This window comes from Hylobates moloch, unplaced genomic scaffold (genome assembly GCF_009828535.3).
Source record: "Hylobates moloch isolate HMO894 unplaced genomic scaffold, HMol_V3 SCAFFOLD_3, whole genome shotgun sequence".
Classification (NCBI taxonomy): Eukaryota; Metazoa; Chordata; class Mammalia; order Primates; family Hylobatidae; genus Hylobates; species Hylobates moloch.
In genome coordinates this window covers 74,445,717-74,472,002 of record NW_026652278.1, presented here as the reverse complement: position 1 = coordinate 74,472,002, position 26,286 = coordinate 74,445,717, and the positions used below count along the sequence as shown (strand labels likewise).

General features: G+C 42.2%; 1 protein-coding gene across 2 annotated transcripts in view; it reads right to left on the bottom strand.

Annotated features, from left to right (window-relative positions):
• SH2D4B (SH2 domain containing 4B) overlaps positions 1-26,286 on the bottom strand; it is a 103,847-nt gene that overhangs the window by 61,143 nt on the left and 16,418 nt on the right. For both annotated transcript variants that reach the window (XM_032141479.2, XM_058435788.1), the window contains exons 2-3: positions 12,657-12,819; positions 11,399-11,546 (exon numbers count right to left, since the gene is read on the bottom strand). In XM_032141479.2, coding sequence (XP_031997370.1) covers positions 11,399-11,546; positions 12,657-12,819 — 311 coding nt within the window. The remainder of the gene's footprint in view (positions 1-11,398; positions 11,547-12,656; positions 12,820-26,286) is intronic.

Below are 26,286 nucleotides of genomic sequence, written 5' to 3'. Positions count from 1 at the left end.
GCTCTGTCGCCCAGGCTGGAGTGCAGTGGCGCAATCTCGGCTCACTGCCAGCTCCGCCTCCCGGGTTCACGCCATTCTCCTGCCTCAGCCTCTCCGAGTAGCTGGGACTACAGGCACCCGCCACCACGCCCGGCTAATTTTTTGTATTTTTAGTAGAGACGGGGTTTCACCGTGGTCTCGATCTCCTGACCTCGTGATCCGCCCGCCTCGGCCTCCCAAAGTGCTGGGATTACAAGCGTGAGCCACCGCGCCCGGCCTAAAGCACCTTCTTGTAAATTTCCTCCTCAAGTCTCCCCTCAGGACTGGCCAGAAATAGTTAGTCCCCCCAGGAATGGTAAGGGCAGGTGGTTTTGTCCAGGTAAAGTGCCCCAGCCCCAGAATAGGTTCTACATGAGCCCAACTCCCTGTTCCTTCCCTTCAGGGTGCTCTCTGACCATATCCCTCATCAAGGGATTGAGCAGATGTCCCAAGGAACTCCAGGATTCCTATTTATGAAGTCATCCTGGACCCCAGTGCGGGGGTCCTGGTTCCAGAAGGGTAGCCTAGCAACCAGATGAACCCCTTTTGCCAGCACAGTATTTTTAGCTTAGGATCACATGAGATTGGGTCACCAGCATAGTGCTAAAAGGCTGATTTTATGTAACTCGGATTTTTAATATAAACAAAGACTGCACAAAGAAATATTTGCCAACTTTGTACACCCTAGGGCAACCCTGGCTGCAGGTCCCACCATTCAGAGTTCAGACCTTTCCTTAATCTCCCCATTTCCCTTCTGCTCCCTTCAGTCTGCCTGATACCCCAACACCCCAACGTTTCCCTTTCAACTTTCCCTCTTCTTCTGGCCAGAGGGAGGGAGGTGGTAGCCTGGAAAAAAACAGATGAAAAAGTATTTGATGAACAATTAGAAGAAGTCACTTACCTTCTTTAGCCCTTAATTCCCAACTCTTAGAGAGTGGGTCATAAGGAAGTCAGAATTTTGTCTACTTTTAGCATTAAAAAATTAATCATTGAATTGGAGAAACGTCTCCAGTCTATGTCAGGTCAGAAGGAACAAAAATCTTGTCATTTTTAAAACAAAGGAGTAAAAATGCACAGTTATCTCCTTTTATCTGCTTGTTGATCTATTGAAGTATACCAAAGGACCCACCCTTGACCCACTGGGGTCTTCCAGGCAGGAGCAGGTCTCAGGGAGAATACAGTCAAGGCCTGTCAGAGCCAGAGGGACGTCAACTGCGTGCTGCCACTTCCTTGTGCAGATAAGGAGTGTATCAATTTGCTCAGGCCGCCATAACGAAGTACCACAGATTGAGGAGGCTTAAATGACAGAACTCTGTTTCCTCAATCATGGAGGCTGCAATCCAAAGTCAAGGTGTGGCAGGGTTGGCTTCATGCTGAGGCCCTCTCCTTGGCTGGCTGCCTTCTTGCTGTGTCACTCACAGCCTTCCCTCTGAGTGTGTGCGCGTCTGTGTCCAAATCTCCCTTTTCATAAGGACAGCAGTCATATTGGAGTAGGGTCTAACCCACTCGATCTCATTTTAACTTAATTACCTGTGTAAAGACCTTATCTCCAAATATAGTTACATTCTGAGGTCCTGGGGATTAGGACTTCAACATAGGGATTTTAGCGGGGACATAATGCAGCCCGTAACAAGGAGATTGGAGCCCAGGAAATGACTGGCACACAGTGGATAAGTGTCTGACTGGCCTATGGCGGATAAGTGGGCCTTAACCACCTCAGATTACAATGCAATGTTCCTACTTCAACTGGCTGTGACTAACAGGAAGCAGCAAGTTAAATTATAGGGCCACGTTCAATCAGTTCTTCTTCACCTGGAGAGTAGGACACCACCCAGGGAACCAGAGGCCTACAGCAACTGCCCATCTCAGAGGAAAATGACTGGCCATTTACTGTGATAAAGGCAAGCTCTTCACAAGGATGGGGACGACAAAGGAAAACATTTTGCAACTACTGTTGCATTACATGTGGTCTTGCTAAAATAACGCTGAAAGCTGAAATTGCCTAAAAATTCTCATTGCTGTTGCAGCTATCAGAATTCTCTGACCCATCTGATACCACTGAAAGAAAAGCCCATTTTTCTGAGGTTTAGCAGCCAAAAGGCCAGATACGCAAACACTCCCCTTCTGCCTAGGAATTAATCGCCTTGCTCTGGCTGCCCAAAGCCCTCTGAGCTGTCCAGCTTATTCAATCTCCCTTCTCCTCATAACCCATCAGTAACAGCACACCACAGGAACCCACAGAGGCCAGGGTCTGCCACAGTCCTGTGGAAAATGTCATCAAGACAAATGCCTTTTCTGGAAGATGAAAAATTTTTTAAAATCCTAGGCCTCCTAAGCAACTGAACAGACTTTTTCTTGGCCAAGGGGACCCGTGAGAAACTTTAAAAACTGAGTTCCCAGCCATGATGGGAGAGGAGATCAGACTTGCCTCGGTAACCACCATTAGGCTTTCTTCCCTAAGGATTAAACAGAAACCAGCCCTTTTGAAAGACTGATATCAACCAACAGCCTGATGCTGCCCCTCCCTTTTCATGGTTTTGACACAACTGACCAGCCTTCCTTCCTGATAAGAGACCAACGACCACAGAGCAGTTCTGGCCAGTCTACAGAGAATGTACCCTAAGGGCCTTCACGCCCTCTGCTTTGCCTTTTGATGTATAGGGTCTAATTGTAATATGTAGACTCAGCTAACCTGGTCAGCATAAACTCCTGTCTCATTCGTCCCTGCCTCAAAGTGCCTGCTACCAGCTTCTGACCAGAAGCTGGGCTTCCCAGCCTGTCAAAATAGCCACCTGCAGGCTGCAACCCTTTATGAGATATAAAGCTCCCCTTTCCAAATTTATGAACCTCATCCTTTTTCAGGTGACGAAGGCATCCTCATTTTTGTTGTTAGTCTGGCCCCAATAACACCACAGTGAGCTGATGCGCTCCAAAAAGGCAGAACCAAACCTATGCTGTTCATTCCTCCATTGCCAGCTCACAGCACAGGACATAGCAGATATCAGGTGCTCCATAAATGCTGACCAGAGAAGCGAATGAGTTCTCAAACAGGTAAAGAGAAGACAGGGTTTGTGATGATCCCCGGGAGGGACAGGGTACACCACATCATGTTGTTCTGTTGGCGTCAGCCCTGCCTAGAGAAGTTCTGGTAAAGTCTAAAATTTTCAAGAGAAAATTGAGAAGTAGAAAATTTTCCCACCACTTCTAATCTTATTGGAAATAAAGCAGTAATCGTTTCTCAAGTTGTATAGGAGTTCATTAAGTGGCCAAAATGAACTCCAAACTTAAAGGAGAAAAAAAAGGGAGTGGCCTTGAATAGAAAATGGAAAAAAATTAATAAACAACTGAACAGAATCAACCATGTCTGTTCGTTAAGAGTAAAACCGGGAAGAGAGAGGGAGGAGGGAGGGAAATTGCAAGCAGAGAAGGAGGGTCATAGGACCCCGGGTGGAAGAAGAGCACAGGATGTTTATTGAGCCGTGTTCTGTGGTCTTGAACAGAAGGAGAAATGTCCAGAAGCAATTTTAGGAGTTAAGAAAGCACGGGGGAAATAAATGCAAATTTTATCTGGCCTCAGGATCTCCTTTTTTCTAAAGGAACACTTTTATATGCATGTAAATTACATTCAAATGGCACCAGCCACAGCAGAATGGTTTTTAAATACCGGTTTCCAGCTGCCTCTATCTTCAGAGTTCCCTCTGTAACCCAATATAAAGATTCTGGGATTTTTTTTTTCCATTTTCAGAATGCAGTTGTCATTATTACCTTTTCCATGACCTGGAGAATTAGCAGAACCTGCCTACATCCCCAACATGAGCTGCCGAAAGTAAGCCCAGCCCATCTCTCTCCATCACCAGGCTTTTCACCCAAGCTCTCACCTCTCCTCCAGCCTCCACCTATCTCCCTTCTCTGTGGGGTGAAAAATCCCTCAATGCAGTCAATCTAAGCACTTTCTCTTTCCTGCAAACCTGCACACCCTCCCCAGCTCCCCATGGTGGGAGGGTGCTGCCATCTCTCCATCTCCCAGCCTGGGACTTGGATGCCTTTGCTCTTTGCTTTCCCTCATCCCAACATCTAATTGATGCCAAGCCCTATTGATTTCACCACCACCATTTTGCTATATCCATCCCCTTCTCTCCTTCCTCGTTGTCATAGGCTCTGTCCAGACCCTCGCTCATTGGCCTTGACAATTGCAAAAATCTCCTAACTAGTCTCCTTGCCTGAAAACTCATCACTTGAATCACATCATTGCCATCAGTTGTGCTCCTAAAAGTTGATCTGACCACATCCTTCTTTGTATCAAGATCCTGCTTTGCCCACAGAGGAAAGTCCACTCCCTTAATGTAGCATTTAAGAGCTCCGCACCCTACCTCCTTTCCAGGCTTATGTCTGGCTCCATCCATCATGAACTTTTTATCCCTCCTTCCAGCAGACCATTCATCATTCTACAGCTCTCCTTTCCATTTCTTGTGCTTGCTCATGCCTAGACCTCTAAAGTTACTCCCCTGCCCTCCATTATACTCCCCAGGGTGTGGTTGGGAATAAGGGTTGCTCATGGAGTTGTCTCTCTCTCCCCTGGCACCCTGTAAGCTTTTGAGAGCTGGTAGTTTATTTCTCCCCTCCTCCCCCACAACAAACAGCCTCCCCTTAGGTTCTCAGGAAAAAAGAAAGTATTAAATGAAGGTTGTTGGTACATTCCTACAAGCAAGACTCAGAATGTTAGAACCCTACCGTTGACAGACAAAATAAAAATTATCTCACTTTGGAAAGTTGAGATGGGTGGATTGCTTGAGCTCAGAAATTCCAGATGAGCCTGGGCAACATGGCAAAACCCCATCGCTACAAAAAATACAAAAATTAGCCAGGCACGGTGGTGCATCCCTGTAGTCCCAGCTACTTGGGAGGCTGAAGTGGGATGATGGCTAGAGTCCGAGAGACGGAGGTTGCAGTGAGCTGAGATTGTGCCACTGCACTCTGGCCTGGGTGACACAGTCTGACCCTGTCTCCAAAAAAAAAAAAAAAAAAGAAAGAAAAATGTATTTAAGCCAATCTCTAACCCAATGCATAAATCCCTTGGTGAAGCTGTTTTTGGTTGTCTACTGCTGAGTAACAAATTACCAGAAAATTCAGTGGTCTAAGGCCGGGCGTGGTGGCTCACACCTGTAATCTCAGCACTTTGGGAGGCCGAGGCAGGCAGATCACGAGGTCAGGAGATCGAGACCATCCTGGCTAACACGGTGAAACCCCATCTCTACTAAAAATACAAAAAAAAGGGCCAGGCTCTGTGGCTCACACCTGTAATCCCAGCACTTTGGGAGGCTGAGGCGGGTGGATCGCAAGGTCAGGAGATCAAGACCATCCTGGCTAACATGGTGAAACCCCGTCTCTACTAAAAATACAAAAAATTAGCCGGGTGTGGTGGCGGGCACCTTTAGTCCCAGCTACTCGGGAGGCTGAGGCAGGAGAATGGCATGAACCTGGGAGGTGGAGCTTGCAGTGAGCCGAGATTGTGCCACCGCATTCCATCCTGGGCAACAGAGCGAGACTCCATCTCAAAAAAAAAAAAAGAAAATTCAGTGGTCTAAAACAACTACCATTTTATTTGTGTATGATTCTGCAGGTTAATAATTCAGGAAGGGCTTGGCTGGGTGGCTCTTCTGCACCATGCGGTATCAATTGAGGTCAATCACTTGGTTGGGGTCATTCACTGGGATGGGCTGGCAGAACCAAGGCTTCGCTCATGTGTCTGGTGCATCAGTGCCCCTCCATGTAGCCTCTTCCTCTCTGCATGGCTAACTTGGGTTTCCTTACAGTGTGTAGTGTAGGGTAGTAGGGATTCTTATAGGACAGCTTCCAAAAATGAGCATCGCAAGAGAGGGAAAAGTAGAAACTTCAGCTCTCTTATAGTCTTTCCTCAAAAGTTATATCAGTCCAGGCGCAGTGGCTCATGCCTGTAATCCCAACTCTTTAGGAGGCTGAGGCAGGCAGATCACTTGAGGTCAGGAGTTCGAGACCAACTTGGCTAACATGGTGAAACCTGTCTCTACTAAAAATACAAAAAATAGCTGTGTGTGGTGGCGTGCACCTGTAATCCCAGCTACCTGGGAGGCTGAAGCAGGAGAATCACTTGAACCCAGGAGGCAGAAGTTTCAGTGAGCCAAGATCTCATGTCACTGCACTCCAGCTTGGGCAACAGAGTGAGACTCCATCTCGGATTAAAAAATTAGAAAGTTGTATCAGTCATTACTACTGCATTCTACACATCACAGCTAGTCATAAGGCTGGCGAAGCCAAAAGGGGAGGGAGAATAGATCCTACCTCTCAAAGGGAGGAGGGGCAAACAATTTGCTGCAAATCCCATTTAACCTACCACAGAAACCTTTCAGATCATGTTTTAGCCTAGGCTTAACTATTTCCTGTGATGAAGAGTTCCACACAGCAAAAGGGCAGTGCACTTACAGGCAGAGCGAACAGAAGATATCTCAGCTCATGAACCTGGACCATTCAACTGCACAGTACTTGTTCTAATGTTGCTAACAGATACTGCCCTAATGAGCCTCTCCAAGGCATTTCTGAGGCTCTTCAAAATGAAGACCTACCAAATCAGGATTACTATTTCTAATAAAGTTTAAACATTCACATTTATCAAATTAATATTTGAACCAAAACAAACACATAATAATCATAACCTTCCTTGGCAATAACATCCACAGCCTGTGGTTGAGACCCTCAGTGAACCTGAGAGTCTGGCCAAATGGCCCTAGTGATCCTTCATGAGCCCCAGCATAGAACATCCCACAATTTCTCACCCACTCTATCACTGAGGTTCTCAAGGAGACCATTGACCAAAAAACTTCCACTCATACCTTAATCCCTTCATGATCTCCTTGTGAGCTGAGCCCCAGGACTCCAGCTCCCCAGAGCCACTCTTCCAGTATCTGGAGCTCAGCCCCCATGTGGGAAAGAGGAAGGCCAGAAATTAGAGCGGGTGCTTTCACGGTTAGGAGAGAGATAAAAAGAATTGGTTTTCTTCCCAAGCAGACTTAAATAATCATATGCAAAACCCAGCAACATAAACTAAGTATCTCTCCACTGTGGGTTGGATTTGAAATACTATTATGGAGTTACTGTTCATTTCAATAGGTGTGATAATGATTTTTGTGGCTGTGGAGGGAAATGCCCTTCTTCATGGGAGATGCATGCTGAACTTCTTAGGTTTTGATCAGGAATCCCCAAACTAAGGCTCCCAGGCTGGAGTGAAGTGGCTCAATCTCCACTCGCTGCAACCTCTGCCTCCTGGGTTCAAGCGATTCTCCTGCCTCAGCCTCCTGAGTAGCTGGGATTACAGGCCTGGCTAATTTTTGTATTTTTTAGTATTTTGCATTGTTAGTAGTTTCACCATGTTGGCCAGGCTGGTCTCGAACTCCTGACCTCAAGTGATCCACCCGCCTCAGCCACCCAAAGTGCTGGGATTACAGGTGTGAGCCATCGTGCCCAGCCCACATCCTTTTGTTTCTAAATTGTCAGTAGCTGCTATTGTGCTACAACGGCAGAGTTGAGTAGTTGTGTGACAGAGACAGTTGGCTCCCAAAGCCTAAAAATATTTACTATCTGGCCCTTTACAGAAAATAGTTTACCAACCCCTGGGTTAGAATATCGTCATCCATGACTTCCTTTAAAATTGTTTAGTAAAACAATAGCAACAACAAAGTGTATATGAGTTTGAGTGAGCATATAAATATCCTCCATTTAAATTCACCAATTATTAACATTTTACCACATTTGCCAGAGAGAGAAGGCAAATGTGGTAAAATGTTAATAATTGGTGAATTTAAATGGAGAATGTATGAGTATTCATTTTATTTTTTCTTTCAACTTTTCTTCATGTTTGAAATTTTAAAAAAATAAAATGTGTGGAGGGTAAATACTGTTTCCAAATACTGTTTTCCACATTATACTCCATTTAAAAACTCACAAGAGGCCAGGCATGCTGGCTTATGCCTGTAATCCCAGCACTTTGGGAGGCCAAGGTGGGTGGATCACTTGAGGTCAGGAATTTGAGACCAAACTGACCAACACGGTGAAACCCCATCTCTACTAAAGATGCAAAAATTAGCTGGGTGTGGTGGCGGGTGCCTGCAATCCCAGCTACTTGAGAGGCTGAGGCAGGAGAATCACTTGAACCTGGGAGGTGGAGGTTTCAGTGAGCCAAGATTGCGCCATTGCACTCCAGCCTGGACGACAAGAGCGAAACTCCATCTCAAACAAATTAATTAATTAATAATAAAAACTCAGGAAAATCTGCTAAAAAATTTACAAGTCATGGGAAAATTAAATAAGGAGATTAATAACACTCATGGAGGATCACTAGGGCCATCTGGCCAGACTCTCAGGTTCACTGAGTGTCTCAACCACAGGCTGTGGATCCAAATATATAACTAGCAAGTGCAATAGGTTTAAAAATGATGGGTACAATCTTATTCACAATAGCAACAACGAATATTAAACCTAAAGTTTAACTAAAAAAGAAATGTATGGCTAGGTATAGTGGCTCATGCCTGTAATCCCAGCACTTTGGGAGGCCAAGGTAGGTGGTTGGCTTGAGCTCAGGAGTTCAAGACCAGCTGGGCAACATGGTGAAATCCTGTCTCTACAAAAAATACAAAAATCAGTTGGGTGTGGTGGCACATGCCTGCAGTTCCAGCTACTTGGGAGGCTGAGGAGGGAGGATCACTTAAGCCCAGGAGATGGGGGTTACAGTGAGCTGAGATTGTGCCACTGTACTCCAGCCTGGGCAACAGAGTGAGACCCTATCTCAAATAAAAAGAAAAAACAAATGTGGAGCATCTGAAGAAAACAAATTTTACCAAGTTCCAAAAACTAGAAGCATATAGGTATATAGATAAAAGTTATTGAGAAAGTTTGGGATTAGGTGGTCAGCACTTTTAAAGGTATTTAAAAAAATTAACAAAAACAAAAAGAACCTTTGAATAACATATCACATTTCTGAACAAGAAGATTCAATGATTCAATATTGTAAAAATGTCCGTTTTTCACAAAGACAGCTATAAATTGATGCAATTCTAATGAAAATCACTGAGGTCTTTGTTGTTAAGAGGATGGGAGATAATGACAAAATAATTCAAGTTTCCCTGGCAGAAAAAAAAATGGGTGAGATTAGCCAAGGACATTTTGGAAATGAAGAGTAATGGTAGGGTTCTTACCTTAACAGATGTTAAAATTTATTTTAAAGCTACAATAATTAAACAATTAAGTCTGGCTCAGGAATAATAAATCAGAGAAGAAAAATCCACAAAAAGGCCCACAAGTAACAAGTAAGAATCCAATCAAGGCAGCAAGTCAAATGAGAAGGGAAAAGACAGATTACATAATAAATAATATGGGGACTACTGGCTCCCATTTGGAAGGAAATAAAGTAAGAACCCTCTATTACACCACCCTCCAAAGTGAAGGAAAACTAGTTGGAGAGAAGTAAAATCAGGAAAGACACATAAACAATGTATATTTTTATAAGCTTGTGATGTCACAGATCCTTCTAAGCATGAAGCAAATAATGAAGAAAAACAGACTGACAGATTTAGCCAATTAAAAGTTTAATCCTATGTACATCTGAAAATACTGAAACCAAATTTAAGAAAAAAACAACACTGATAAAAATATTTGCAACATAGGCCGGGCACGGTGGCTCATGCCTGTAATCCCAGCACTTTGGGAGGCCGAGGTGGGCGGATCACAAGGTCAGGAGATCGAGACCATCCTGGCTAACATACAACCCCGTCTCTACTAAAAAAATACAAAAAAAAATTAGCCAGGCATGGTGGCGGGCGCCTGTAGTCCCAGCTACTCAGGAGGCTGAGGCAGGAGAATGGCGTGAACCCAGGAGGTGGAGCTTGCAGTGAGCTGAGATCGCACCACTGCACTCCAGCCTGGGAGACAGAGCGAGACTCCGTCTAAAAAAAAAAAAAAAAAAAAAATATATATATATATATATTTGCAACATACATGAAAAGGCCAACATTGGTCAGGTGCAGTGGCTCACACCTGTAATCCCAGCACTTTGGGAGGCTGAGGCGGGCAGATCACAAAGTCAGGAGTTCGAGACCAGTCTGGCTAACCTGGTGAAACCCCGTCTGTACTAAAAACACAAAAATTAGCCGGGCATGGTGATGCACGTCTGTACTCCCAGTTACTCGGAAGGCTGAGGCAGAAGAATCGCTTCAACCCGGGAGGCAGAGGTTGCAGTGAACCGAGATCTCGCGCCATTGAACTCCAGCCTGGGCAACAAAGTGAGATTCCGTCTCAAAAAATGAAAGGGAGGGGAGGGGAGGGGAGGGGAGGGAAGGGAGAAAAGAAAAGAGAAAAGAAAAGTCCAATGTCCTATCTAATTAGTATGGGGCAAAACAAAGTTTTAAAATTTTTTAAATGGGAAAATGCCATGAATATATTGACAACTGCAAGACTCTCTGCACACACGTTAACAACTCTATCAAACTCTGGCCATGGCTTCTAGCAGCATAAGGTCATGTCCCTAGGATGACTCTGGACCTCCATTAAAAAGCTCAATGTTACCAGAAAAACCTACTATTTATTCTAACCAGCACCTGTCAATAGACTAATAACTCTTTATCCTAGACCACAAAATGTGACTACATCATCTCCTTGAATCCTCATAAATATTTCCAGAAGAGCGTTATTATTACCTGAATATCATGAACAAGGAATGTTCTAGGCCTCATTTCTGGACCAGTGGTTTGGGATGCAAAAGGCCTCAGTTCTGATTCTGACTCTATCCCTAACCACTACTACATGTGAACTTGGCCAAGTCTCTTCTGTCTGACCCTCAGTTTCCTCATCTGTAAAATAAGAAGTGGATTGGCCCGGCCAGGCACGGTGGCTCACGCCTGTAATCCCAGCACTTTGGGAGGCCGAGGCGGGCGGATCACGAGGTCAGGAGATTAAGACCATCCTGGCTAACATGGTGAAACCCCGTCTCTACTAAAAATACAAAAAATTAGCCGGGCATGGTGGCGGGCACCTGTAGTCCCAGCTACTCCGGAGGCTGACGCAGGAGAATGGCGTGAACCCGGGAGGCGGAGCTTGCAGTGAGCCGAGATGACGCCACTGCACTCCAGCCTGGGCGACGAGCGAGACTCCGTCTCAAAAAAAAAAAAAGAAACAGAAGTGGATTGCCCCAAATGGTATGTCAAGTTCCTTCCTGCTCAGACATGACAGATTTCTGTTCTCATAAAGCACCCAATACCAACCAATGGCCAATGATTGATCCAAACAAGAGGCCAGCCCCAGTGGTCTCAGGTGCTAATCAGGTGGCCGCACGCAGGGGCCCCATGCGCTGGCCCACCTTGAATTCCTCGTGGATGCGTTCCTCCAGGACTTTGGCAGCCTTGCGGTCTTCCATCTCCACTTTCCACTTCTCCGCCAAGATCCGGGCTTTCTCATTGGCCAGAGCATCCCGGAACTTCTTGGTGATCTCTGCCTCCTTTTGTCTCCTACCAAGAGAGCACCACAGGTATAAGCTTGTGTGAAAAACTGAAGGACCACCTAACAATAGAACTTGAAATAAAAACAATGAGCAATTTTTCCTTGGTCTATCAAAATTCAGTGTTGGCAAAGACAGGGAGAAATAGGCATTCTCACGCATGAGAGTGTAAATCGGCACAATTGTTCTGGAAGCCAGGAAAACTATGCTAGAAACCCCATTTCCTAGATTTTCTACGCTCACTCAAGCGTACAAGGATACATTGAGGTTAAGCATGGTGGTGCATGCTTGTAATCCCAGCATTTTGGGAGGCAGTGGCAGGAGGATCGCTTGAGGCCAGAAGTTCAAGACCAGCCTGGGCAACATAGTGTGACACCGTCTCTACTACAAATTTGAAAAATTAGCCATGTCTAGTGGCATGCACCTGTGTCCCAGATACTCAGGAGGCTGAGGCGGGAGGATCACTTGAGCCCAGGAGATAAAGGCTGCAGTGAACCTTGATCATGACACTGCACTCCAGCCTGGGAAACAGAGTGAGACCCTGTCTCAAAAAAACAAAGAAAAATCATAAATAAATTCATAAGTAAATAAAACAAAGATGCATGTAAAAGATGCCTGTCAGATTATTTTTATAATATAAAAAATGGTAAACAACCCAAATGTCCATCAATAAGACCAATAAGTTGGGTTTCTCCTATCATATAATAAATACTTGTACCATATAGTAATCTTAAGCAGCATTTTGGATCTGTAAGTCAATTTGTCAAGGTCTGAATAAAACAATTTACAAAGCATGTATTAACTAAACATTCACTATGGTTACGTTAGGTGGTGGGTGTGAGTTGTTCTTTATTTTGTATAGTTTTCAGTATTGTTTACATGATTTTAGAATTTTTCAATTAAAATACCATCATTAAGGCTGGGCATGGTGGCTCACGCCTGTAATCCCAACACTTTGGGAGGCCCAGGTGGGTGGATCACCTGAGGTCAGGAGTTTGAGACCAGCCTGGCCAACATGATGGAACTCTGTCTCTACTAAAATTACAAAAATTAGCCATGCATGGGGCTAAGCATAGCTTCCATGCCCAGGCCCCACCCAACACCCCATAGCACCCCTCACCAGAGCTCCTCAGCTTCCCTCTGTGCCTGTAGCCGCGCCCTCTCTGCAATCAGCTCCTCAGAGATCTCTTCGTAGGGCTTGTCACCAGGGCCTTCTCCCATGATCCAGACCCAGACCTCGCCATCTGCCCCTAGGAGCCATTGGATGTGCTTGTCACTCGCTGCTTCATAATAGAAGAAGGAAGAAGAAACAAGTTTGATTTCCAATCGGTAAGGAATGACCTAAGCTGCCCAGCGGTACACAACCATCACATCACTCTACAGAACATTGTCATCTACAAAAAGAATGCCAGAGGGACACTGGCCTGGGGGCAGGCCCACAACCATCTCCCACTCTTTATTCCTCTAGGGAGAAACGCAACAGCCACACCAGCCTGCAGGGGTGGGCGTCCAAGACTGAGCTCTCCTTCCATCTCCAGCAGAGAGAATGTGTAGTGAAAAGGAGGCCAAGCATGACTAGCTCCAACTTACTCCTAACCTCCTGGCCCCTGCAGTGATATCTTTTAGGTTAACTGCTTTTGCTTACCTCCGCACATAGGCCGTGCTAACAATGGGAGGAATTGAGTGTATAGTTTAACTGTAAAGCAAGGATGACAATAGCCCCTCCCCAAAACGAACCCCCCAGGAGACAAAGAGGGTGTACACACAAGTAACAATGTCATGTTAAAAATTTATAAGAGCATTGTGACCTGACCAAGGACAAAGAAGTTGACCCTCGCTGCCACCCAGGTGTCCACAGTCATTGCTCACCCTTCGATCTCAACCCCCCCCCTTCCCCCTTCCCTTAACATAAAAGAAACCCAAAATTCATATTAGCTTAGGAGGTTCTTTAGGACACTAGTTGCCATCTTCTCGGTTTGCTGCGTCTCCGAAATAAAGTTGCTTTCCTTGCCTCAACACCTTGTCTCTCAACTTATTGGCTGTTGTGTTGTGAGCAGTACAAGCTTTGGACTTTGCTACAAGAACATCAAGGGACACTGCAGCACTCTCTGAAGGAAGAAACTTGTGTCACTCCCCGGCCAAGGCAGTTAGGAGGTGGTGGGCCTGCTCTGCACTCTCTCCCTCATGTCCACTGGCTAGAAACAATGAATCAGGCCGTGGTGTGAGATGAAGCAGCCTGGGGCCCTGAGTCTCCCTGGCCCACAACAGATCGTAACACTAGCAAGAAATAAACCTGTGTTAAATTCAGCCACTGAGATTTCTCAGTTTGCCTATTGCAGCAGATTCCACTGATTACAGGATTAAAATGAAAATGTATCCCAGAGCAGGGTGCTGCTGAAACAAAAATATAAACTGTGTCACTGCCTTAGCAGTTGGGTGGTGAGCGATGTTTAACAGGCTAGAGATCCATGTTATGCAGCAGCAAAACATTCCGTTAAAAAGCTAGACACTGTAACTTCAAAGGCAGACCCCATGCTTTCTGAACTTTTTCATTCTAAGGGAGGAGGTTGAAAAATAGAACATTAGGAATAAGTGTTGGTTGCTAGTGACTGTGTTTGGCAAGGTGTTAAAAGAAATGAATTCAAGAAAGAACTGAGTGCTTTGCAAGCTGAAATGAAAGGGAATTGAATAAATACAGAAATTTGAGATGTTGTAGGATTGAAAAAGCATCTCATCATATACCAGGACCGACATTGCAAGAGATGGGATTTTTAAAGCTTTTGCATGACAGAGCACAGGAAAACTTCTAAGGTGAATAAAGTGACGAAGGGCACACAGCACCTGCAGGTCAGGCTCTGTGAAGTTCTTACGGTGACCATGAGGATGTGCTCCGTCCACCTTCAACCACAGGGAGCATCACTGACCGAGCCCCGCAGCTCCTGTGCCCTTGCGTTTGCCCAAGGCCCTGCTTCCCAGAGGCTGCTGTTAGCCTTTTATTGAGGATGCTAGGCTCATTTCCAGGAGACACCCACCTCCTTGCCGAAAGATTGCTTTCCCTGGACTGCACAGCTGCCTGCAACACCTCCGCCCACTGTCCCTTGCCCTCTCCTTCACTCAAGGTCAAGCTTGCAATGACTCCCTCAGCCTCCTCCAGCTCCCTGCCCTTTTTCTCTCCCAGACATTTCCCTTAATAAAACCCTTGCATGATGAATCCCATCCTGTCTCTACTCCTCGGAGAAACCAGACTAACATAGCCACATTAAGAATGTGATCTCTCATTGTGCCACTGCACTCCATCCTGGGCGACAGAGCAAGACTCTGTCTCAAAAAAAAAAAAAAAGTGTGATCTCTCACACTTATTTTTAGAAAAAGCTTCAAGGAAGATGTCCTTCAGATGAAACAGAGAGGCACAGAGGTGAAGGGGCAAAGGAAGAATGTCGAGTTGAGAAATATGTCTAGAAAAGAATTTTAGATGTCGTTACTGGGACATGGAAGCAAACAGAAGCCACCTAAGTTTTTGAGTCTGGATTAAAAAATCTTTGGTTGTTCATGACTTAAATGGCCCTTGGGCATCCAAGTTTGATGACCAGCAGGCAGGTTTCAAAGGCTTCACTGGTCTAGAGGGTGTGATCCTCAACACTCACTTCAGAGGAGGCCAAGGGGAATCATAGACAAAAAGCCTCGTCCAGGCTGAAGTCAGTGTTCACTCAAGGAATTCTCTTCACTGCAAGGCAGGGAAACTTCATGGTCCTGACCTGTAGGACTTCAGAAATGCTATAGACTGGAGACTGTGGCTCTCACGTTCTCCACTTTTCCAGGTGGCATTTCCTTAGTGGGTATCTGACCCTGCTCCAGCACTGTATATAGTGCCTTAGGGGTGACAAGTGTTTAAATGATATGTCTTCGCAGCACATTCAGACCTGATAGAGACCAGTGCAGAACCCCAGAGACAGTGGACTTTCAGCTGGATGCAGTGACTGGCTGGAACCTGAAGGTGCCCCCTGTAAGAGGTGGTGAGTGTATTTTAGATGAAGGAGAAGAATGAAATGTGTGGATGGCCAGAATGACAATTTAGGACAGTGACAATGCAATGTCCACCACCCTATGTCTGTTCCTCAGCCCACAGATGACTGACTACATTCCTCAACGTCCCTTCAGTTCTGTGGGGCCATGTGATCGAATTCTAGTCCACGGAATGTCAGGGAAGGGATTTGTGCCATTTTCAGGCTAAGGTGGTTAGCAGCTGGTGTGCCTTTTCCACATTTTCACTCTTGTCCACCCAGCTGGAAATACATGGTGGAATTTCACGGAAAAAAAAGAAGCCTGATCCATGATCCAATGTTTGAAAGCAAGCCACACAGAAGAAATACCCAACCCACATCAAACCGTGAAATAGTTAAGTAATAAACCTTCATCATATTAATCTACTGAAATTTCAGGTTTTTCTACATGCGCAAGGCAGCAGTAATTCTCCAGATATATATAGGAGTACGTTGCTATTTTTAAGTATGTTACAAGCAATATATAGTAAAGAAACACCGATTTAATTGTGACTGATAGAAAGAGAGAGGCAACCACTGCTTAGAATTATAAAACTTTCAAATTAATATTGGGTAAAAATAATGATAAGAGGATTACCAATCCTGCTAAGCAAGGGGAAAAGATAAAGCAACAAAAAATGGGTAGCTATTATTACAGCAGACACTGCCAATTAACTACCCACCCTCCACGCTTGCCTCACCACAGAACTCCAAGTTGTTCAGGGAGCAGCAGAGATTCCCCCCTCTTTTAGGAAAGGTGAGTTTTGACCCCAGCCTCAAACGACAAATAACAATTGATCTGGCAGGGCGCAGTGGCTCACGCGTGTAATCCCAGCACTTTGGAAGGCTAAGGTGGGCAGATCACCTGAGGTCAGGAGTTCGAGACCAGCTTGGCCAATATGATGAAACCCCATCTGTACTAAAACTACAAAAATTAGCTGGGCATGGTGGTGCATGCCTGTAATCCCAGCTACTCGGGAGGCTGAGGTGGGAGAGTCGCTTCAACCTAGGAGGCAGAGGTTGCAGTGAGCCAAGATCACGCCACTGCACTCCAGCCTGGGAGATAGAGTGAGACTCGTTCTCAAAAAAAAAAAAAATTGATCTAATCCCATCAGGTAATATTATTCTCATTGGCATGTGATTCATCTATGAGTGACAAGATGTCCCCATTTCTGACAAAGAAGATGTAGGCAGACGTTCCAGTGAAGGGCTCTTCTTCTCCAAACAAATTGGATAAGTCTTCTTAGGAGAAACCCCTTCCCTCTTCACGCTTTTTTTTTTTTGGAGATGGAGTCTCGCTCTGTCACCCAGGCTGGAGTGCAGTGGCGCGATCTCGGCTCACTGCAAGCTCTGCCTCCCGGGTTCACGCCATCCTCCTGCCTCAGCCTCCCGAGTAGCTGGGATTATAGGCGCCCAACACCACGCCTGGCTAATTTTTTTGTATTTTTAGTAGAGACCATGTTAGCCAGGATGGTCTTGATCTCCTGACCTCGTGATCCGCCCGCCTCCGCCTCCCAAAGTGCTGGGATTACAGGCGTGAGCCACCAGGCCCGGCCACTCTTCACTCTTTTACCTGACCTTCTTCTTCCTGCCAGGAATGAAGCAGTGATTCCTGGAGCCACTGGAAAACTTTTGCAACCATGAGGATAAAAGCCACATGCTGAGGATGGGGAGGCAAAAGAAGGGAAGGGATCCTTGGTGATCTTATCAAGCAGCTAAACTAATATTAACCATTGCAGCACATCTCCCGATTTCTTGTCATCTGAGAAAAATAAGGAACTTTAAGAAATAAAGTTCTTCAGTTGGGTGTGGTGGTGCATGCCTCTAGTCCCAGCTAGTAGGGAGGCTGAGGCAGGAAGATCCCTTGAGCCCAGGAGCTGGAGACTGCAAGGAGCTATGATTACACCACTGCACTCACTCCACCCTGGGTAAGAGGGCAAGAACATGTCTCTTTAAAAGAAAAAAAAAAAAGGAAAAGAAATAAAGTTCTTCATGGAGATAGAGGGTAGAATGATGGTTACCAGAGGCTGGGAAGGGTAGTGGGGCTGGGGGTGGGGGGTTCAGGGGATGGTTAATGGGTACAAAAATAAAGTTAGATAGTGTGAAAGCAAACTAAATATGGCCTGAGAAGGACTCTGTTGTTCTCTATCTGAGTCCTTGTGGATGAACCGTAACCTAACTTAATAGGTATACAAGACTGAAACCCTAACTTAGGAGTATGAGCCTGTAACAACAGGGGAGTCTTGGCCAATCCCAGCGGCCATACTTCAGCCACTCATAGACTGCTGAGTGTTCAAACTGTGCTCAAATAAGGCAAATGCCAACCTGTGACCAATCCACCTGTTTCTGTACCTCACTTGCAATGTCCCTTTTTTGTCTATAAATTTGTTCTGACCACGAGGCATCCCTGGAGTCTCGCTATATCTGCTGTGCTTCTGAGTACTGCCCGATTGGCAAATCATTCATTCCTCAATTAAATTACTATAATTTAATTCAGCTGAAGTTTTCCTTTTAACAATAGAATGAATGCTTTGGCTTAAGCCACAACATTAATGGTTATGTTACTGAAATGGAGAACGTGGAAGAAAGAGGCTAGAGATATCAAGATTCTGCTTTGGCCAAATTAAGTTTGACATGCTTATTAGACACTCAACAGGCAGTTGAATAAAATAGGATTCAGGGGAAAGGATGGGACTAAGAAATAAACTTTTTGAGTAATCAGTGTACAGATGATATTTAAAGCCAAGGAAATGGATGGGATCAGCTAGAGAGTGAGAATTGGTAGAAAACGGAAGACGCCCAAGGACATTGTCAGGAGAGAAACTCCAATACTTCAAGAAGAGGAGGACCCAAAGGAGACCTGGAGAGAGAGGCCTGTGAGGCAGGAGAATAACCTGTGAGTGCAGTATCCCAAGCCAAGTGGAGAAAGAATTTCAAGAAGCAAGGAGAAAGGAACCTTGCAAGTGCGGCTAATGGGTAGATGAGGTGAGGGCTGAGAATTGGACGCTGGATCCAGCAACATGGAGGTCACTGGTGATCTTGACATGAGTGGTTTCCTAAGCGTGTGAAAAGGAAGACTTGGAAACTTGAAAACATTCAGAGGAAGATATAAAAGCATATCATTATAACTTTGGGAAAGAGAAGAATTTGTTCTACAAGACATAAAAAGAATAAGCTGCAAGATGCAGTGTTGATAAATTTGAATACAGATTAAAGTTTAAAATTTCTACACACAAGAAACACATCTAAAGACAATTAAAAATCAAAACACCAAATGAGAGAAAACATTTAAATACCTGTAACCATCAAATGATCACAACTATTAATAAAATAATAGTAACAGCTAAATCTATAGAGGGCTTAGCTACTAATTGCAGTTCAACATATTTTATATGTACCAATGTATGGAAATCCAGTACAGTTTTTCTCAACTGGGGTTCTGTAAGAGAAATAAGCCCTATGAAACATAATTTGAATGATGACTTTTCTCAATTTTCCTAAGGATGATATATAGATAGTACCAACCTATATGCCTTGTGGGAGAGTTAACTCAGCACATAATAATGCATCCTTTAGGACAAGTTATCAAATAATTAGCTCTTAGAGCCCCTTTACATTCTTTAAAAATACTGAGTATCACAAAGAGCTTCCGTTGTTGTGGGTTACATCTATCAATATTTCCCCCAGTTAAAACTGAGAAAATTTTAAATATTTATTTATTTCAAAAAATGGTAAATCATCATATATTAACATACGCTGCATGAATATTTAATGAAAAATAATGATGTATTATAAAACAAACATTTAATTGGAAAACAGAGTAAAAACACCATGGCATTGATCTGGGCAATTATTTTTTGGATATAAACCCAAAAGCACATGCAACAACAGCAAAAATAGACAAATGGGATAATGTCAAACTACAAAGCTTCTGCACAGCCAAGGAAACAATTAACAGAGTAAAGAGACAATCTACAGAATGGAAGAAAATATTTGCAAACCATACATCTGATAAAGGGTTAATACTCAAAATATATAAGGACTCAAACAACTCAACAGAAGAAAACAACGCAATTTTAAAAATGGGCAAAAGACTAGAATAGATATTTCTCAAAGGAAGGCATACAAATAGCCAACAGGTATATGAAAAAATGTTCAGCATCACAGGTCATCAGAGAAATGCAAATTAAAACCACACTGAGATATCACCTCACACCTGTAAGAATGGCTATTATCAAAAAGATGAAAGATAACAAATGTGGAAGAGGATGTTGAGAAAAGGGAGCCTTTTACACTGTTGGTGGGAGCATAAATTAGTACAGCTATTGTGGAAAATAGTATGAAGGTTCCTGAAAAAAATTACAAATAGAAGTATCCTATGATCCAGTGATCCCACTACTAGATAAATATCCAGAGGAAATGAAATCCGTATGCTGAAGAGTTATCTGAACTCCCATGTTCACTGCAGCATTATGCACAATAGCCAAGATATGGAATCAACCTAAGTGATTATAAACAGATAAATGGATAGAGAAAATGCGGTACATATTCATTAAGTCCTCACATAATGTCATTGATAGGTTGTTGGAAATTGCAACTGTAAGCAAAACAACATACAGCCAGTCTTTTAAATAATGTCATTTCGTTCAATGCCATTTTGTTAAAACGTTCATAAGAAAAAATTGATTTTGTTATTCGTCATTTCACTTAAAGTCACAGTTTCCAAGAATCTATCAGTGATGTTAAGTGAGGACTTACTTGTACACAGTGGAGTATTATTCAGCCTTAGAAGGTAATTCTGTCATTTGCGACAACATGGATGAACCTGGAGGATATTATGTTAAGTGAAATGAGCCAGGCACAGAAAGACAAATACCACATTTTCTCACTTACATGTGGAATTTTTTTAAGTTGTTACTAGGGGATGGGGGCTGTGGGCAGGGAGGGGGATTAGGAGATTTTGGAATTTATGTGTGTGTGTGTGTGTGTGTGTGTGTGCGTGTGTGTAATTGGAAGAGTGGCCTTGCTTTACATTTTTGCAAATCTATTCAATGCCCAGCTTAATACAGAGCAGGTGGATTACTCATATCTGCTCCTGCATTCAGTCTGTTGCAAAATGTAATTTTGGATGAAGTATATTTTGAAAAATTGGACTTCATCCAGTTACGTAGTTGGAAAACAGAAAAGGGAATTAATCATTTTTTTCAGATAATCTCTGATAGTACATCAAAACTCAAACAAGTCGTAGTTTCTTAAATGTTAGTTGCAATGTGGTATCTGAAACCATATCAATGAATTCATTGTATTTTGTTATATTAATATTTATTAGCCATGTTAATTTCTTAATTTTGATCAGGGCACCTTAGTGATATAACATGTTACCATAAAAGGAAGCTGGGTATATGGGAATTCTCTGAACTACTTTGCAACTCTTCTGTAAGTCTAAAGTTAATTCAAAATAGAAAGTTTAATATTTAAAAAGCAAAATAAGTTGAAAATCCATTGGTTTATTTTTCATTTTGAATGAATCTTTTACCCATGCATAATTTTGCAACATTACTCATTGGTTCTTTGGAGAATATTGGTTCTTTGGAGAATATTGGTTCTTTGGAGAATATTACACATTTGTAAATATCACCATGAATCTTACAAGAAAAGTCATTATGTATTTGGAAACTAATAAGCCCATTGTGGTAGACACAAGTTTTCCAAAAATTTTAATTTTTGCTTTAAAGCTGAATTTTTATCATTGGCATGAATTCTATCAGTTGTTTTCCTTGAAGTGACAGATTCACTTTATTTTCAAATACCCAAGTCTGAAAAAAACATATATAGCTTGTCTGTCAGTGTTCCTTCAAGTAAAAATGGTGTTCCACAAATAAAGAGGCTAGTTCAGCAAGTAACTTGAACAATCACACATGCTTTTCTCAAGACACTCATCATACATCAGTTTGCAACAGAAACGCTTCATGCATACTTCCCATTTTGTCACACAATATGAAGTTTACTGTTTCACCAAGGAATGAAAACCATCACTGATTTTATTGTGAGCATGTCATGGTGAAAAATACAATGACTACCGCCAAAGATTCACTCATTATTGATTTTGCATTATTAGTACAAATGTAAAGAAAAAAGAAAGTAAATAACCTCTTAGTGTTATTGTGAAAAAAGTGTTGACCTTGAAGACCTCCAGGAAAAGCCTCACAGACCCCAGGAATTCATGAACAACACTTTGAGAATCACCGCCAGCGTATCAGAGCTTAATTTTCTTACAAAATCCTAAAAAAAAAAAAAAAAAAACTTGGCCAGGAACGGTGGTTCAGGCCTATAATTCCAGCATTTTGAGAGTCTAAGGCAGGAGAATCACTCAAAGCCAGGAGTTCAAGACCAGCCTGGGTCACAAAGCAAGACCGCCTGTCTCTACAAAAAGCAAAAAAAATTAGCCAGGTGTGGCGGTGTGCACCTATAGTCCCAGCTACTTGGAAGGCTGAGGCTGGAGGATGGCTTGAGCCCCAGGAGTTCAAGGCTGCAGTGAGCTATAATCATGCCATTGTACCCAAGCCTGGGTGATGAAACAAGACTCTGTCTCAAAAAAAAAAAAAAAAAAATCTAAGAATATACAAATAATTCCTATACATGAATTGAAAAATGATGAATAGCCTTATTTTAAAAAATAAAAATAAAAAAAAGGTGCAGCCAGGCGCGGTGGCTCACACCTGTAATCCCAGCACTTTGGGAGGCCAAGGTGGGTGGATCATGAGGTCAGGAGATCGAGACCATCCTGGCTAATATGGTGAAACCCCATCTCTACTAAAAATACAAAAAATTAGCCAGGCGAGGTGGTGGGCGCCTGTAGTCCCAGCTACTCGGGAGACTGAGGCAGGAGAATAGCGTGAACCTGGGAGGCAGAGCTTGCAGTGAGCTGAGATCACGCCATTGCACTCCAGCCTGGTGGACAGAGCCAGACTCCGTCTCAAAAAAAAAAAAAAAAAAAGTATATTTTTAAAATACAGTACTATATAGCAAGAAAATAGATTTCAACAACATAGTTACAGCTCTTTTAAAAATGCAGAACCACTTTGGGGGGACAAAGGTAGGAGGATCACTTGAGCCCAGGAGTTTGAGACCAGCCTAGGAACACAGTGAGACCCCATTCCTGCAAAATGTAAAAAAATTAGCCAGACGTGGTGGTGCATGCCTGTAGTTCCAGCTACTCGGGAGGCTTAGGCAGGAGGATCCTTTGAGCCAGGAGGTCAAGGCTGCAGTGAGCCATGATCATACCGCTACACTATAGGCTGGGTGACAGAGTGAGACCCTGTCTCAAAAAAAAAAAAAAAAAAAATGCAGGACCACAAAATTAAATTCAGGTTATCATAGTATAATCATATAATGCCATTTACATAATGATTAAGCAACATACTACTTATGGACAAAGTCTATATTACAGTAAGAAACAGATATAAGCATGATAAACATTGAATTTCCAATAAGGGTTGCATAAGACATGGGGAGCAAGATTGTAGAAAGCCACCAAATTAAGTCTCAACTGAATCTGAATTGTTTAAATAAAAACAAATAAGACACTAACGTTAACATTTGATAAATATACTATGGGCCCATGGGTATTTATAATATTATTTTCTATTGTGCCTGTTCATTCAAATGTTTTATAATGAGAAATTTTAAAAGCATTGTAAAAAAGATATAATGTGAATAAACTAATTTTCAATCTAAGATATTAGAAAAAGAACAATAAAATAAGATAAAAGAGAGGAGGAAGAAGGAACAAATGAAGACAAAAGCTAAGATTAGTAAAATACAAAGCATATATAGTATAAACACAACTAAACATTTGTTCTTTGGAAAATGTAATAAAATAAGAAACTGCCTGGCATACCTAAGTAAAAATTAAATAAAACCAAAATATATACCATTAGAAATGAAAAGACAATATAAAACAAGAAGTGATTATAAAAGAATATTATGTGCTACTCTATCTTAATAACTTTGAAAATACATAGATATAAGCATAAATCTTCATGCTCAGGTTAGACCTTCATGACCTCAGAAACAGGGGTTTCTTAAATATGACAGCAAAAATACAAGCAACAAATGGTTGCACACATCTATGAACATACTAAAAACTATTAAATTGTATGCTTTCAGCGCACGACTTAAGGCTGGGTGCAGCGGCTCACACCTGTAATCCTAGCACTCTGGAAAGCCAAGTTGGACAGATTGCTCAAGCCCAGGAGTTCAAGACCAGCCTTGACCACATAAGACCAGCCTTGAGCACATGGCAAATCCCTGTCTCTACCAAAAAAAAAAAAAAAAAATTAGCTGGGTATGTGGTGATACGTACCTGTAGTCCCAGCAACTGAGAGGCTGAGGTGAGCCCAGAAGATGGAGGTTGCAGTGACCCAAGACTGAACCACTGCACTCCAGCCTGGGTGACAAAGTGAGACTCTGTCTCAATAAATAAATAAATAAATGCATGATTATTATATGGCATATTAATAACATCTCAATAAAGCTGCTTTTTAAAAAGTTTCCCCTGGTGATTAATAGGATAAGTAGGAAAAATTAAGCCATAGAAGATCTAAACAGCGTTATCAACCAACTTAACTGACATTTATGGAACACTTCACATGACAGCTGAATACTTTCCCTTTCAAGTACATACAGAACATTCACCAAGATAGATAGGATTCTCAGCTATTGAAAAAAAATCAAGCATAAAATGTTTGAAATCATGTGTGTTATGTTCTCTGACCACAACGGAATCAATCTAGAAATCAATGACAAAAAGATACTTGAAAAAATTTCTTTCAAATATTCAGAAACTAAACAACACAATTCTAAGTAGCCCATGGATTAAAAAAAAATCACAAGGTGAATTATAAAATATTTTAATTGAAGAAATATTTTAAATAACATGTAAAAATTCATGTGATGTAGTTAATGCAGGGCACTGAAAGACATTTATAGCATCAAATGCTTATATTCAGAAAGAAATGTTTCAAATCAATGGTCTAAGCTCCCACACTAAGAAACTTGAAAATAAGAACAAATTAAATCCAAAAGTAAAAGTAAGAAAGAAATAATAAAGATAATGGTAGAAACTGATAAAATGGAAAACAGAGAAACAAAAAGAAACCGCAATAAAACAAACGAAAATTAGTTTTTGAAGCCATTAGCGAAATTGATAAATTTCTCAGCCAACTAATCAAGATAGTAAGAGAGAAGACACAACTTTCAGACATGAAAGAGAGGTCATCACTAAAGATCCTACAGACAAGGGAATTTTATGAGCAACTTTATGTCAATAAGTTGAAAACTTAGATAAAATAAGCAAACTATTTGAAAGATGCAAAATATACAACAGTTCACTAAAGAAGAAACATACACCCTGAATAAACTCTATGTCCACTATAGAACTTGAATTTATATGTTAAAATCTGCCCACAATGAAAGACATTACTGGTAAATTCCATCAAACATTTAAGGAAGAAATAATACCAAATGCATACAAACACTTCCAGAAAATGGAAGAGGAGAGAATATATTCTAACACATTTCTTCAGGTTGACATTACTCTGATACTAAACTAAACACATTTCAAGAAAAGTACAGAACAATATCTATCACACAGATTTTTTAAAATCTTAAAGTATTAGCAAATTAAATTCAGAAATACATAAAGGATATATTAAATTCAGAAATACAAAAAGGATAAATTATCATGACCATATATGATTTTATCAGGAATTTAAGGTTGGTTCAACATTCAAAAATCAATCAAAATAATCCTATCAGCAGACTAAAAAAGAACAAATTATGATCATCTCAATAGTTACAGAAAAACATTTGACAAATTCAATATCCATTCCTAGTAAACATTCTCAGCAAACTAGAAATAGAGGGTAGTTCCTCACTCTGATAAATGCATCTATGAAAACCTACAGTTAACATCATACTTAATGACCAAAGATTGAATACTTCCCTCTAAGACTGGGGACAGGCAAGGTTGTCAGCTCTCTCCATATCTATTTAACATTAGACTGAAGACCCTAATCAGTACAATAAGGCAAGAAAATGAAATAAAGTTTGTGAATATTGAAGAGAAAACTTAATTTGTCTTCATTTGCATATGACATAATCATTTACCTATAAAATCTCAAAGAATCTACCAAAAAAAAGATATTCAAATTAATCAGTGATTTTTAGCAAGGTCACAAGCTATAAGGTTAATACACAAAAATCCATTGTATTTCTGTATTTTAGCAACAAATAATTAAAAGTTAAATTTTAAGGTGCCATTTACAATAGCATCAGAAAACATGAAATACTAAGATATATTTTTAAAATGTGTGATTTGGCCGGGCACGGTGGCTCACGCTTGTAATCCCAGCACTTTGGGAGGCCGAGGCGGGCGGATCACGAGGTCAGGAGATCGAGACCACAGTGAAACCCCGTCTCTACTAAAAATACAAAAAATTAGCCGGGCATGGTGGCGGGCGCCTGTAGTCCCAGCTACTCGGAGAGGCTGAGGCAGGAGAATGGCATGAACCCGGGAGGCGGAGCTTGCAGTGAGCCGAGATTGCGCCACTGCACTCCAGCCTGGGCGATAGAGCGAGACTCCGTATCAAAAAAAAAAAAAAAAAAATGTGTGATCTAATCTACGAAACATTGCTGAAAGAAATTGAC